The sequence below is a fragment of the Elephas maximus genome, chromosome 7, assembly GCF_024166365.1.
Source record: "Elephas maximus indicus isolate mEleMax1 chromosome 7, mEleMax1 primary haplotype, whole genome shotgun sequence".
Lineage (NCBI taxonomy): Eukaryota > Metazoa > Chordata > Mammalia > Proboscidea > Elephantidae > Elephas > Elephas maximus.
Window position 1 is genome coordinate 26185003 of NC_064825.1, and position 14485 is coordinate 26199487.

At 46.1% G+C, this 14485-nt stretch overlaps 1 protein-coding gene across 3 annotated transcripts in view; it reads right to left on the reverse strand.

Annotated features, from left to right (window-relative positions):
* Positions 1-14485, reverse strand: part of AMOTL1 (angiomotin like 1) — a 178713-nt gene that overhangs the window by 136757 nt on the left and 27471 nt on the right. For 2 of the 3 annotated variants that reach the window (XM_049889503.1, XM_049889504.1), the window contains exon 3: positions 8279-8329. The exons of the other annotated variant lie outside the window; for it this stretch is intronic. In XM_049889503.1, coding sequence (XP_049745460.1) covers positions 8279-8329 — 51 coding nt within the window. The remainder of the gene's footprint in view (positions 1-8278; positions 8330-14485) is intronic. 3 annotated transcript variants of the gene reach the window in all.

The window sequence follows — 14485 nt, forward strand, 5'->3', positions numbered from 1 at the left end:
TACACTGCCAAGCTCTGTCCTAGATATTTTTACATACGTTATTTCATTCAACTCACAAGTGACTCTTCCTGAGAGGAAGGCAACTTGAGTATTCACATCCTGTGGAAACTGGGATTGGCCTTGGAGTCACATTACATGCTGAACCTAAGCTTTGCCTCCAGCTAGCTGTGTGACGTTGGGCAGCTCATTTAACCTCTCCAAGCTTCTGTTTCCACCTCTACAAAATGAAGATAATTCTATGTGCTTCACTGAGTCCTTCTGAGGATCAAACATGTTAATGTGTCCAACAAGAACAACCACAGAAAAGACTGCATTACCCAGACTTAGGGAAGGATAGTAATGTTGAACAACTCTGTGATTATTTTGTTGAAGCCAGAAGGCCAGACCACACCCCTGTGGTAGGGTGAGGTTTCCTGTTAAGGGAATTGAATTTTCCACTGTCAGTCATCCTGAGAAAACGTTCATCTGGGATGAAAACTCCCTCCCTTTCAGATGCTATGTTCGTAGGACTAAAGGTTGGGGTGGGAGGAGAACAGCGGGACAGTCAGGCTTCCAAGAGGCGGAGAGGTCTGGGTTGACCGAGGGATGGGGTGGCCCAGACCAAGGCAGAGAGCCAGTCTGATTCGATACTCTAGGGTGGGGCAGGGCTTGTGTGTAACCAGAAGGACCTGACTGAAAGCTGGCCTGAACTGAAAGATACACAGGGAGTAGTGTCCTCATCCTTGCAACAGCAAAGAGTAAGACACTGGGAAAGCACGAGCAGGTGGTCTAGACAGGCTCTCAGCAAGCAAATGCCAAGCTTCCAGGTTCTGGTGTGAGCACTGGCGGCAGCAGCAGCAGACAGCATTGCACAGCCACCGAAGTCTGGAGCAGAAAGGATGTGGAATATTGATCACGGTGTCCGCTGGCCTCGACAAGATGTATCTGAGTTCCAACTCTCCCGGGAAGAGGCCAGAGCCGCCAGAGCTGATGCTTTAGATGCAAATAAGCACAACCTGGGAACTCTTGGATATGTAACTGGACATATAAAAGTTAAAGAAAGGCTTGATTTCTTAGTAATATGGGCGAATCCTCAGAAGCTGTTATAATTTGGGCTGCCAATACGGGTGACAATACAGAAGCCCCAAGCTGGTAAACTGGGGACACTGTTTACACTTCTAAAGTACCTTACACAGAGTTGTTGTTGTTGTTGTTGTTAGTTGCCATCGAGTTGATTCCCGTGTCAGCAGAGCAGAACTGCTCCGCGGGGTTTTCAAGGCTGTGGCACCAAGTAGGTAAATAACAATTCTAGCTCCTTTCTCCTCATAAAAGCGGGAGTAAGAAAACCTTGGATGCAGGATAGAATCAGAGCACTCCTGAGCAAGGATGGGGAAGAGGAGGAGGTGAGCTGCAATATTATTTAACTTCAGAGTCAATACCAAAATCTTTCAGAAGGTTTTGGCCACATCTGGAGGTATGTGAGCACCTGAGCAGAGGCATATAGACACAGTAACATTTTATGGTAGATTGACACATTTGAATTATGGTGTTGGCGAAGAAAACTGAAAACACCGGGGACTGCCAGAAGAACGAACAAATTGATTTTTAAAGAAGTACAGCCAGAATGCTCCTTTGCAGCGAAGACAGTGAGACTTCTCTCACTTATTTTGGACACGTTATCAGCAGAGACCAGTCCCTGAAGAAGGACACCATGCTTGGTAAAATGGAGGGTCATCAAAACAGAGGAAGACTCTCGGCAAAACGGACTGACACAGTGGCTGCAACAATGGGCTCAAACATAGCAATCATTGTGAGGAGGGCACGGGACCGGGCAACGTTTCATTCTGTTATACTTGGGGTCACTATGAATTGGAACCAATGCAACAGCAACTAACAACAACAGCACGTTTGGACATTCCTCATAACTCATTTAATCCTCACTGCCGTGCTCGGAGGATGGTACTTATTATCTCCATTGTATCAGTCAGAGCCCCATCAGGAAATGGATGGCACCTTCAAAAGGAGTGGCTGAAGAGAGTCTGATGAAGAGACTACTTACAAATGTGTAATAGGCAGGGTTAAGGGAAAACAACAAGGGAAGATGAAGCACTCTGGGGCTAGCAACAGTGGGAAGCTGCTACATCCTTAAGGCTGAAATGGAAAGGAGAAGAAGAGGTTATCAGAATCCAACAAGCCTGTTGCTCTAGGAGAGGACCACTCTATAGGAGCTGTGGCCTTTTGCAGAATAACACAACCAGGTCAATCAAGAGCCTGATGGGAAAGGAAAGGAATAAGTACCCTGACGTCTCTTTCTTCCTACCCTCCCATATCCTGCCTGTGCTTCTCATTGACCAAACCCAACTGGAACCTGGATGATGTGTTCCAAAAGGTCAGCCTTTCAAGTTATGGAGCAGAGTGGCAAAGGTGGTGAGGGGGTTGGGGGGAGCACAAGAGAACAGCTAGCACATGACTTTATAGATTAGGGAGCAGAGATACAGATTAAGTACAGCAAGTAAGCGGTGGAACTAAAAGTTAAACCCACGCAGTATGACTCTTGGGTCTTAACCACTTAGCCATGCTTCCTACAACTTGACAAAAACGTCACTAGCTAACTAGCATCTCTTTCTCCCTCAGCCTTCCCAACCATTCTTCTAGTAACAGACCCCATCCTACTCCTACCCAAATGTCCCAGCCTTCTTGGAGCTAGGTATGGCCATGTAACTAAAGTCCTGACCAATGGAATGTCGGTGAAGTGAGGAATACAGCTTTCACATTGTGCCTTCCACTTTCCTTCTCTCTATCCTATGAACTGGAATATGGATGTGATGGCAGGATTTGAAAAAAACCACCTCAGACCACTGCAAGGAAGCTACATATTGAGGATATCAGAACACCATGGGGCCACCATACCAACACTAGACTGTTTATGCTCTAAGTGAAAGAGAACTTAACAAGTATCTTGTTTAAGTCACTGCCATTCTGGTCCTTGTTATTGCAGCCAAACTTGCATCCTAAATAGTACAATGCCTAAGTACCTGCACGGCCAGGATAAGGCTCAGTCCCTGTGGTGTGAGGAACAATACGAATGTGACTGGTAGAAACAGCTAGTAATCACCAATGCATATGCTCTTCTCTTCTTCCTGGACACATTTCCAGACTATATTTCCCAGCCTCCTTGCATCTAGGTGAGGCTATGGGACTAGTTCTCATCTTTGGAATATGAGCAGAAGTGAGTAGGTTATTCTCAGGCTGATGCAATCAAGGATGAGCATAATTTTTCCTTGCTCACTTCACTCACTGTCTGTCACATAGATGCAAAGGATTCAGTGAAGGACTCTGAGGCTCTAGAAGATGGTAGAGCCAGGGATGGAGGGGGCCCAGGGCTCTCAATGACCATATATGGAGCGAAATTCTCTGAGAGCCCAACACTACACTGTAACATGAGGAAGAATCGCAACCTTTATTATGTTAAGCCACTGAGATTAGGGTCCGTTTGTTACAGGAGTTAGCCTATTCTGACTAATTCCATACTTGCAAGTTGCTGTGCTCTGATCCTACAGGTGAAAGACACAAATACATTATCCAGGTCTGCAATCCCATCCTATATTTTAGGAGGGCAAGGGGTGGGGATGGCAAACAGTTATTATTTTAAAGAAGTTACACAAATGTTACCATTTATTCTAACAAAGCTCATTCATCCTGCCTGAAGAAGGAAGGCAAGAATAGCACAGGGAAACGTTTTCTCATGGCATACCGCACCCCCCCGCCCCCGCCCCGGGAAGTTAGCCCTGGTGGCTTCCAAAAATGCTATTCTCATGAGACACTCCTCTTCAGGCCCTCAGAGGGCAGGTCGTGGAGTCCGAGCAAAGAGCGCAACAACTGAGCTCACTGAGGCATGCCAGAGGTCAAGTAACCCGAGAGGTCAAGAAATTAGGAAACATTAAAAACAAGGGACCAGTTTGCTTTTGGATGGTGGGAGTGGATTTTTTCCCTGTTCTTTCTTATGTCCCAATTTTCTAGGATAAATATGTATTACTTTTACAGTAAAAATCGTTGTAAAACATCAGTTTTTAAGAAAGCTAGAAAACAGATAGGCCCAGAGAATGAACAAAAGAGAGATATAGGTCATGGGTCAAAGGCCCTAGTCCCCCAGGCACTGTTACAAGGCTGAGGCCAATCGGAGAGATATGTAACCATGGAAAGATAAAGCATCTCAGGGGCAACTCCTTCACTCACTTGTTCAACAAGCATCTATTGAAGATTTACGAGTACCTGGCACTGTGCTGGCTGCTCCGTTTACAAAGAACGAGGTGCCCACAACCTGGTACAGTGGCCCGCAACCTTGGCTGCACACCAGAACAACCTGAGAAGTGATTTAAAAAAAAAAAAAATGCCTGGATGAACAACCTAGAGATTCTAATGTAATTGGTCTGTGTTATGTCCTAGCCTCAAGGAGCCCTGGTAGTGCAGCAATTAAGTGCTCAGCTGCTAACTGAAAGGCTGGTGGTTTAAACCTACCCAGCTGCTCCGTGGGAGAAAGACCTGGTGTGTGCTCTCATAAAGACTGTCGTTGTTAGGTGCTGTTGAGTCGGTTCTGACTCATAATGACTCTACGTACAACAGAACGAAACACTGCCTGGTCCTACGCCATTCTCACAACCATTGCTATGCTTGAGGCCATTGTTGCAGCCACTGTGTCAGTCCACCTAGTTGAGGGTCTTCCTCTCTTTCGCTGACCCTCTACTTTACCAAGTGTGACGCTCCTCTCCAGGGACTGACCCCTCCTGATAACATGTCCCAAGCACATGACACAAAGTCTTGCCATCCTTGCTTCTAAGGAGAATTCTGGCTATACTTCTTCCAAGACAGATTACAGCCTAGAAAACCCCACGGGGCAGTTTTACTCTGTCACATGGGGCCGTATGAGTCAAAATCGACCCAACAGCACCTAACAACAGGACCTAACCCAGGACTTTTAAAAGCTCTGCCAATTCTGGGAACCACAAGGAAACAACACGACACGACACAACACAACACAACACGACACGACACAACACGTGGGCTAAGCAGGAACTAGGCGGGAGGAAGAGGGAAGGGGGAGAAAGAGCATCCAGGCAAAGGGAACAAAGTCAAATCTACAGGATCGCTCCAGAGTTCCATATAACTAGAAGGTTAAAGGGGGTAAAAGTGATACAGATCACGCAGGTCTTCCTGTGCCAAACCAAATGTTTACCCTTTAAATGTGGGGATTCAATGAAGGTTATTAGACAGAGGTGCATAGATATGGTCAGATCTGGGTTCATCCCGACTTTCCAAGCATTCTTTACCCCCTCAGGTGGCCATTGCTTCTACCTATGGATGGGACTACAGAAAGCCTATAGAGAGCTGCGGGCTCCGCCTCCTCACAAAACGGTACCACCACCACGGAGGGAGGGCCCATTTCTCTACTCCCCATCATGGTAGCCTTTCAGACAGCACTCAACCAGAGACACACCCCTTTTTTTACTGCCTTTTCCAAAGCCCCCCTTTTGGTGATTAAATTTTAATTACACGCTTTTGCTGCAACACTGAGAACGAATCCCCAAGAAGCAGCTGTAGTTTAACTGCAGGCTGATATAAAAATTCGGGAAATGAAACAGACTATCAGTCTTGCTACAAGAAGGTAGAGGGATTGCCACCAAAGACCTCAGATTAAAAACCATTTCATATGCTGCCCCAGGGATAAGCCCACAAAATAATTCAATTGACCCAATCAGCATCCCCAGGTATTTGTTTCTGGAGACTAGGTAACAAAGAAATTTCTAGAAATAAAAATGGTTTTGGTTATTAGGTGGGACAATTGATAAGAGCTATTTTATTCTTCATGCCTGTGAAATAAATGTCTTTCAAATGAATAATAATGAAAGTAATACTGACAACAAGTACTTTACAAAGGCCTACACATACAACATGTGATGCCAAGGCTTTAGGTACATCATTTACAACATCCATGTGATTGGTTTGGCAAGATAAGTCAGCTGCCTGAGGTCACACAGTAAGTGTAGTATAAAATTCAAACTAAGTCTTTATAACTTCACTCTAGTTCTTCCCCCAGTTCCTTATATTCTGGCCAAGGGGTGAGTCTGTGCTCATTTGTGCTCCAGAAATAATGGCTGCCATCTTGCAGCAGTTGACAAGCTCATCAACTGCTGTAAGAAGCATTTTCCCTGCTGTGTGTCTAAGAAAAGCACCAAAAACTATCACGACTCTTTCCAAGGGAAACATGCCAGTTCCCTCTTTGACCTGAATAGCATGGAAACAACACAGTCTCATTCAAAATGCTGCTCTGTCAGGGAGAGAACAACCCTTTGGAGACACCATGCACCCAAACAGCACCATGCTTGAAAGAAAAAATACTTAATATCCATTGGCTATGGGCCTCTTTTGTCTTAAGGCACCTTACAGGATTTTAGGTGGCCAGAACTGGAAGGCACCTTAGAGGACAACTGGCACAACCCCAATTTTTCATAAATAAGAAAGCCGGGGTACAGAAAAGTTAACACATTTACTAAGGAAGCTGGGGCAAAGTGAGGACTAGAACCCTGGTCTCAGGCTCACTAATTTTGTTTTATTGTCCATCACCCCGTAAGCCCAGAGCTCAGGAGAGGACCCCATAGTTCCTATCAGATGCTCGCCTCCTCATGAAAAACTGGACTTTCCCCACAGATGAGCTGAAGAGAAAAAAAGGTTTTCTTATTCTCTACAGCTAATTTAAAGCTCCCCTCCCCACTATTTATCAGTGCCTCAGCTGGGCAGGAGAGAAGGCTATTATCATCTGGTCTGTTAATCCCAGAGTGGGATATGGAGATGAAAGAGGCCAAACATCTGGGCCTCTCTGGTACATAAATCATTCTGTGAATACAAATGACTTAGCAGTAATATAGTCGGGTTTCTCAGAGAAAGCAGTGTTCATTCTGCCATTGCTTACACTTATCTGTAATTTAAGAGGATGAAATAGCTTCTGTCACACTGTAGAGTGCCAGTGCTCAAGCCATTAATATACAATTATACACATGTGGAACAGATCACCAAGTACATGCCCTTTTAATAGATCATGCAAAGCTACGGTTTAGATGCCATTTTCATTTCATAAAAGGATTCACCATAGTGTGACAACAAATTTTGCTCATGTATTTAATCTATGATTCCATTTACTGAGATGTGATGGCCTGACAACTTGTCAGAAATGCATCTTCCAAATAGAGCAAAGTACTCTTCCCCGCCCAGAATGCCAACCTTGATCTGGACCTGTTTTGGGGTGCTTGGCTCCTAGAAATGAATGAAAGTCACCATTGCTGAAGCAGAATTCTACTTCATACAACCACATATCCCAGGACAAGACACTGACCAGAAAGAAGATGCCCAAGGCTGAGAATGTCACTGTGGATACACATTTTTTTAAACTGCTGTCCGTGGACAATTACTCTTCTCCTTTACTGCCAACTTACACTAGAAAAAAAAAAAAAAAATCCTTTCATGTCATGGTAGGAAGGCAAGGTTTCCAGGCTGGTGATAAGCAAAGAGAAAGGACAGCCTTGACAGCCGAGATTGTTAGCAGCTAAGCTAACCCACAGAATGAGGGGAAAAAAAAAAAAAAAAGAACCCATCCACTAAGCCACCAGGAGAGACTGGGCGGCAGGAATACTTAGAGGGATCTTGACAATGCAAATTTCCTTCTCACACAGGGAAGTCTGTGTCTGACAAGAGTGTTGCGGGTTCACCCACCACAGCGACAGGCAGAGGAGGCGGAAATGCCCTACTCCAAGTCACCTACAGGCTGAATAAGGAATAGAAGCCAGGGTCCCAGCTTCCAGGACCTGTCGTTTAATTCCTAGACCGCCGTTTTAGGCCCTCAATTTCATTAAATTTAGCTTAAGGATTATTCACACAATGTCCTTCTTGGCTTGTCAAGGCTTCGCAACACAGAAGCAGCCCCCATCCCGTCCTTCCAGGCAGGATGAGTTCACGCTGCTTCCAGAGGCCCCAGGTCGGGAAGTTTGCTCTGTGCCGCCCTCCTCGGAGCGGCACCACAGACACGGCCACACACACTAAGGACACATCCTGACACTTTCCCCACCTCCACAAAGCACATGCACCGAGGAAACGTCAGTTCGCACCATAAAGGGAGCACGCGACCCCGGGATGTGGTCTCCGGCCTCTCTCCCTCCTCCCCTCGGATGCTCCCGGCCTCCGGAGCCCCCCAAACTCAGGGTTCTCGGGCGGAATTCCGAGAAGAAAAGGTACAAAGGGGCAGACTCACCTAACTCCTCTGGGCTGTAGGGCGCGGAAGTGGCTTCCACAAACTCATTGCCTGGAGGAAGAAGAAAGGCAGGAAACAAAAAATAGACTCGCAACCATTCCGGGCGAATTGTTGAAGCATCAGTTCACGCGCAGGTTCCTTAGAAAAGCGCGGGCTTCTCTCTCCCAGCGTTCAGAATCCGTCAACCCCGGGCTATGCGGGATCCCAACCGCCCGATCCACTGACGACAGGAAATCGCCGAAGAAACTTAGAGGCAATTCGGCACAGGGTGCGAGCGTCTCCAAAGCGCGCGCCAACTTTGCACGGGTGCGACCCCGCGCCCGCGGCTCCCCGGGTAGGGCGCGCCCGGCCGCGGCCTCATCGTCGGGCCTCGCCCCGCAGGGCGCATCGCTCCACGCGCCCGGCCTCGCGCCGACGTCTCAGCACCGAGAAGCCCCAAAGTTTCCCGGCGGGCCCGGGAGGAGCGAGGCGCCAGGCAGCAGCAAGCTCCCGGCGCACACCGGCCGGCCGCCCGGCGCGCTTCCCCGCCGCCCGGCCTACCCCCGCCCGTTGCTAGGCGACCGCGGCGGTCACGCTCTGCAGAGGCGTGCGCGCTGCCTCCCAACTCCACGTTGGAGGGGGTCCCCCCTCTGACAGTTTATTAAAAATTTTAGAGACATAACCAGTTCCAAAACGATCCCCTGCTCTTTAATATTACCTTTGCCCCGTCGACGCCCGGAAAATCGTTTGTTTTGTGGCTTCTGGTGAGAAGATGCTGAATTTTCAGGGCCGGACTATGCCTTGCAACAAGAGAGGAGGAGCTTCAAACGCTTCAACCTCCACCTTCTTTTTGAACCCGAATTCTAACTAACTCTAGTCCAAAAAAATATTCCCTCCACTTAAAAGACCAGCTGGTTCCAATAGGCAGGGTAATATGATCTCCATTTCACAAGTGGGGAAGCTGAGGCTCAAGAAGTTAAGTAACTTACGGAGGACTGCACAGTACTGTATACATACTTAGGTGTATGTTGGGGGGAAGGGGTTTGCAAGAGAGAGCAGTGGCTCCTTCTATATTTAAAGGGCTGCCTGGTTTCAGATTGAAGATGTAGAACCAGAAATTACAGTCCGAGAGTTTGAGTTATAGGTCGTTAACCAGTTGTGGGGAAATTGACTCCCACTCGTGGTGACCCCATGTGTGTCAGAGTAGAACCCTCCTAGGAAGGGTTTTCAGTGGCTGATTTTTCAGAAATAAGTAGCCAGGCCTTTCTTCCCAGGTGGCTCTGGGTAGACTTGAACCTTCAACCTTTGAGTTAGCAGCCCAACTCTTTAGCTGTTTGCACCACTTAGGGACTCCCATAGGTCTTTAATTGGTGTCATATTGCAGAATCTCTCTGCCTCTGGGTCAGTGGCCTGAATAACTTGGGCAGATGCATTATGTATTTTCCCCCCTGGGCAATTGACTGACTGTGACTGCTTAGCCTGGGATTTGGGATGTGCTCCAGAGGACGAGCCCCCCAACTGATGACAGGGAGAGGTCAAGCGAAAGGAAGGTGCAAATGTGGAAAATGGCTGTTCCTTCTGGGTCCTTAGAGGACCAATGGAGTGTCAACAGTCTAGGCAGTCTCCTGAGGGCTTCCATTGTCCCAAAGCGACCAGAGCACAAGCTGCTGCAGCTTGAGTGCCCCTGGATAGGTACCACTATGCCCTTACCCTATAGAAACTCAGCCACCTCTTGGTTTTCCACTGTCAGCCTTTGGTTTACAAATCGCTGTGGGGAACAGAAAAAAACCACTTTAGCCAACACTAATCATGGAGGCCGGGGAAGCAGGGACAGGGCTATTCCTTCACACAAAAGCAGCCGTTCTTAGTGTGCCTAGTGTATATCTCCATCCTTTTCCCTTTTCCTCCTTCTGACAAGCTGAGCTGCCAACTCCAAGAACTAAACGTGCCTGGGTGAATGTTTGCACACATCATTCCACCCTCTCCCACCTCCTGGAATCCTCCCATTTTCCCTCTAGAACTCACGGTTCATCACCAGCCAAACCCACTATATCCTCAGCCACTTCTCTGAAAGTTTTTCACTTTCTTGCTCTGACTGAAACCAGGCTGTCCCTGAAAATAGTAGACCATATTACCCACCACCCCTCCTTATTGCAGCCATCTACGGACCCTTAAGCTATTACACCTCAGTCCTTGAAGACAGAAGCATCTGGATCACTGTCGCTTTCCCTGACACCATCCCTATGATAATTCTTGTTATTTCAGTATCCACATAAGAGATTCTTCTCATACTCTAGTCTCTTAGTTCTTTGACCTATTCACCCTTCCCTGACCTCTCCAACCTATTCCAGACCCCTCCTCTCATAGTGCTACCCTCCACTATCTCAGTGCCAAGCATTCAACTCTCCAGCTCTACTACCAGCTGCTTTTCCAGCTTGGTCTCTTTTATCCTATCCAATATCTTAACAGCACTTATAATTTATCCCATAACCTTTTCTTTGTTCCTCACTCACCTCATGACCTCTCTTCCTTCCTTATCCAATTTAGTTTCCACAGTTCACTATTATAATTTCTCTCTTACATTCACTCTCAAATCATGCCCCCCCCCAACACACACACACAGACACACTTACTGGAAAAACCACAACCTTGATGAAATCGAATCCCCTATCTTCTCACTGTCTGCATCCAGCTAAACATGGTTGGAGAAACATGCAATCAAGCTCCCGGTCTCATTTTCAATTCATGACCACTAATCTCAAGTGGACCTTAGCGTGGCCCAGCAATCACTCTACATTTGCCTGGTCTATTTATTTTCCTGCTCTCCTGTTACCATGGATGAGCCATCTGTACTCCATCTAAGCCAACTCCTCCATTTTGGATTAGATCCCATCCTATGCTCTCTCACATAGTGATGTCATGGCTTGTTCCCCTTCTCACCTAAATTAAGTTTTCTGTCTATCCAAGATCATTCCCATCAGTATACAGATATCCTAGTATGTCCCTGTCTTAAAAAAAAATCCTTCCTTGACTTCACATCCCTCTCCAACTACCACCCCAACTGTTCTTTACAACAAAACTCCTCGAAAGAATCATCTACAGTCATTATGTCCACTTCTCCTACTTTCTTTTTCTTTTAAACGCAGACAGGCTCCCAGTAACACTCTAGCAAAGCATCTCCTACCAAGGTCAAAAATAACCTCCACATTGCCAATTCCAGTGATTAGGTTTTGGTTCTCAGTTTACTCATCCTAACTCTTGATTCACTGATCCTACGGACTGCCTGCAGAATCAGTCTCCTCCGTTTCCCCATCATACTGAGAGGCAACTAGCCTTTTGTGTTATAATACCAGCTTCACTACTGACTAGTAATTTAATCTCTGTAAGCCTTTGTTTCCTGTAAAAATGGAGATAATAGTCATGCCTAGCTCATAACGGAGCCCTGGTGGGGCAGCGGTTAAGAGTGGTGAGCACGTAGTGCTCCCGGAAGAGAGAGTGTCACTTTGTAAAAATCAAGTAAATGTTAGTTATTATTAGATGGCATGCCCCTTTACAGCTGAGATAAATGGGCTCTTTTCTTTCCTTTGACAGCTTCAAGTTGCTGAAAGAAAATAACCACACAGTATGCTTCAAATTAAGTGAAATGCATATCACCCACTGAACAGGTTTCATCAGAGCTTCCAGACTAAGACAAAGTAGGAAGAAAGCCCTGGCAATCTATTTCTAAAAAATCAGCCAACAAAAACCTTATGGATTACAATGGTCCTATCCGCAACCAATTATGGGGATGGCAAAGGACCAGGCAGGATTTCATTCAGGGGCCAGCTCCACGGCAGCTAACGACAACAATGTCGTCCCCGACTTATAGTTTGTATTCTAAGAGTTGGCTTGGAAGTCGATTTTCTGGAGCTGGGGACAGGTTTTTCCCCATAGGAAGAGTGTTACAAGTGTTCCACATGGTGATGGAGTTCTGGAGCCTGCCAAAAGAAGTCTGTTTTAACTCACAACGGACTCCCTTTCTATTTGTTTGTATAAATGACTAGCTCATAAGCCAGAAACTGTCTTTATAGAACTTTAGTTATTTGACTTTCCCAATCAACTGAAGCTTAATGAGAATACATTTTTCTTGTTTCAATATTTGCTGTTGAAAATTTTTCTAAAATATATGGTTCCAATTTCCTATCTTAGGAAGCAGAGCAGAGCAAACAACAATGTTTCCTGTTAAGCAAATGAACATTTTTTGAGAATCTACCAAGCTTGCGGCACTGTGCTAGGCACTACAGACCCAAAGGTGGTCAGCACTGGTGTACTACATTGCTCATGGTGTAATAACAGATCCCATAAAAAAGGACCATACTGAAGCTCACGGCAGTGTTCAACGGCCTGTCCACGCTTAACTTTTATAGGCCTGTTATGAAGAAATAGCTCTACTGGAGGGTCACTGAGCTATAGCAGAGAGTGCACAAATTTATAGGTTTGAATTTCGACTGTCAAATATTAGAAGGCGACCTCAGGCAAGTTAGTCAACCTCTCAGAATCTCAATGTTCTGTTCAATAATACTTATCTCCTAATTGTTGTTAGAGGCAAATAGATAAGATATGAGACAGACCAAGTGCAGTGTATGGCCCATCCAAAAAAACCTCACTGCCCTCGACTTGATTCTGGCTCATAGCAACCACGTAGGACAGAGTAGAACTTCCCCCCATAGGGTTTCCAAGGCTTATCTCCTAATTGTTGATAAGATATGAGACAGATCAAGTGCAGTGTTTGGCACACCCAGAAAAACCTCACTGCCCTCGGCTTGATTTTGGCTCATAGCAACCACATAGGACAGAGTAGAACTTCCCCCATAGGGTTTCCAAGGCTGTAAATCTTCACAGAAGCAGACTGCCACATCTTTCTCCTGGAGCAGCTGGTGGGTTTCAGCCACTGACCTTTCGGTTAGCAGCTGAGCACTTTCACCACTGTGACATCAGGGCTCCTGTTTGGCACACAGTGGGTGTTTAATAAATATTCATTTCCCTCCCAGCTTTCTTTTTACTGCCTCAGGTGGAGAGTGGGATTCCTGCCACCATGCCTCTGTGCAGACAGGAAGAAGAGGGAGGCCCTGCACTTATTTCTAGGGCAGCATTTATTAAAGGGAGGGCAGGTGGGGAGAAAACAGCAACTAGGAAATATTCCCGGGCTCAGGGTGAGGTTTTCCATAGAAACAGATTACACAGAGGCTGGTATCTAATGTCCCCTGTGACTACTGCCCTGTTACATTAAGAGTTGAACAGGCTTTTGGGAGCTAGCCTGGTAACTTAACTCCTGGGTATGATATTCTTTCTTTTTTATACTATTTTAAATTTAGTTTTCTTATATAAGCAATAGAATATATGCTTGAGGAAAAGGAAAAAACATTTAGCACAGAGGGGTATGAATTGAAAAATGAAAGTCCCCTCCCCATCCTATCCCAGTTCCCATTCCCAAACTGGAACACTATTCACAGCTTCTTGCGGGTCCTGGTAGAGAATTATTTTAGGCATATTCAAACAGGTACTGCATGAATTGCTTAAACAAGTTGGATATGATCTCATAGGGGCCTTGGTGGTGCAGTGGTTAAGCGGATTCCAAATTAAACACAATAAACTTCTAAAGGAAACACTGGTCCAAGCCCAATCAATCCTAAGCTTGGGTTCGACAATTTTCTGTTTCATGGGGCAAGAAGTTGTATTTAAAACGTGCAGAAAATTTTCTTATTCGCTATTAGAAAAATGGCAAAAATTTAGAATGTAGGCACCCAAAGGGTTATATTTTAGTTATCTGAAAAACTCAAGCAGAATCCTTATTCCTCAGTAAATGAGGGATGGTCTTATAGCAGCACTGGATATAACTCTAAGCTAAGACCCAACCAAGCCAGCCCCTTGCTGTGGAGTGGATTCTGACTCATAGGGACCCTATAGGACAGACTAGGACTGCCGCATAGCATTTCTAAGGCTATAATCTTTGTGGGAGCAGACTGTCACATCTTTCTCCCGTGGAGTGGCTAGTGAGTTCGAAATGCCTTGGACTGCTGACCTTTTGGTTAACAGCCAAGGACTTAACCACCACGCCACAATGGCTCCTTTGGAAGATAAGGAAAAAAAAAAAAAACCCCGTTGCTGTCGAGTCAATCATAGTGATCCTACGGAGCATAGTAGAACTGCCCCCACAGGGCTTCCAAAGGCAGCTAGTGGATTAAACTG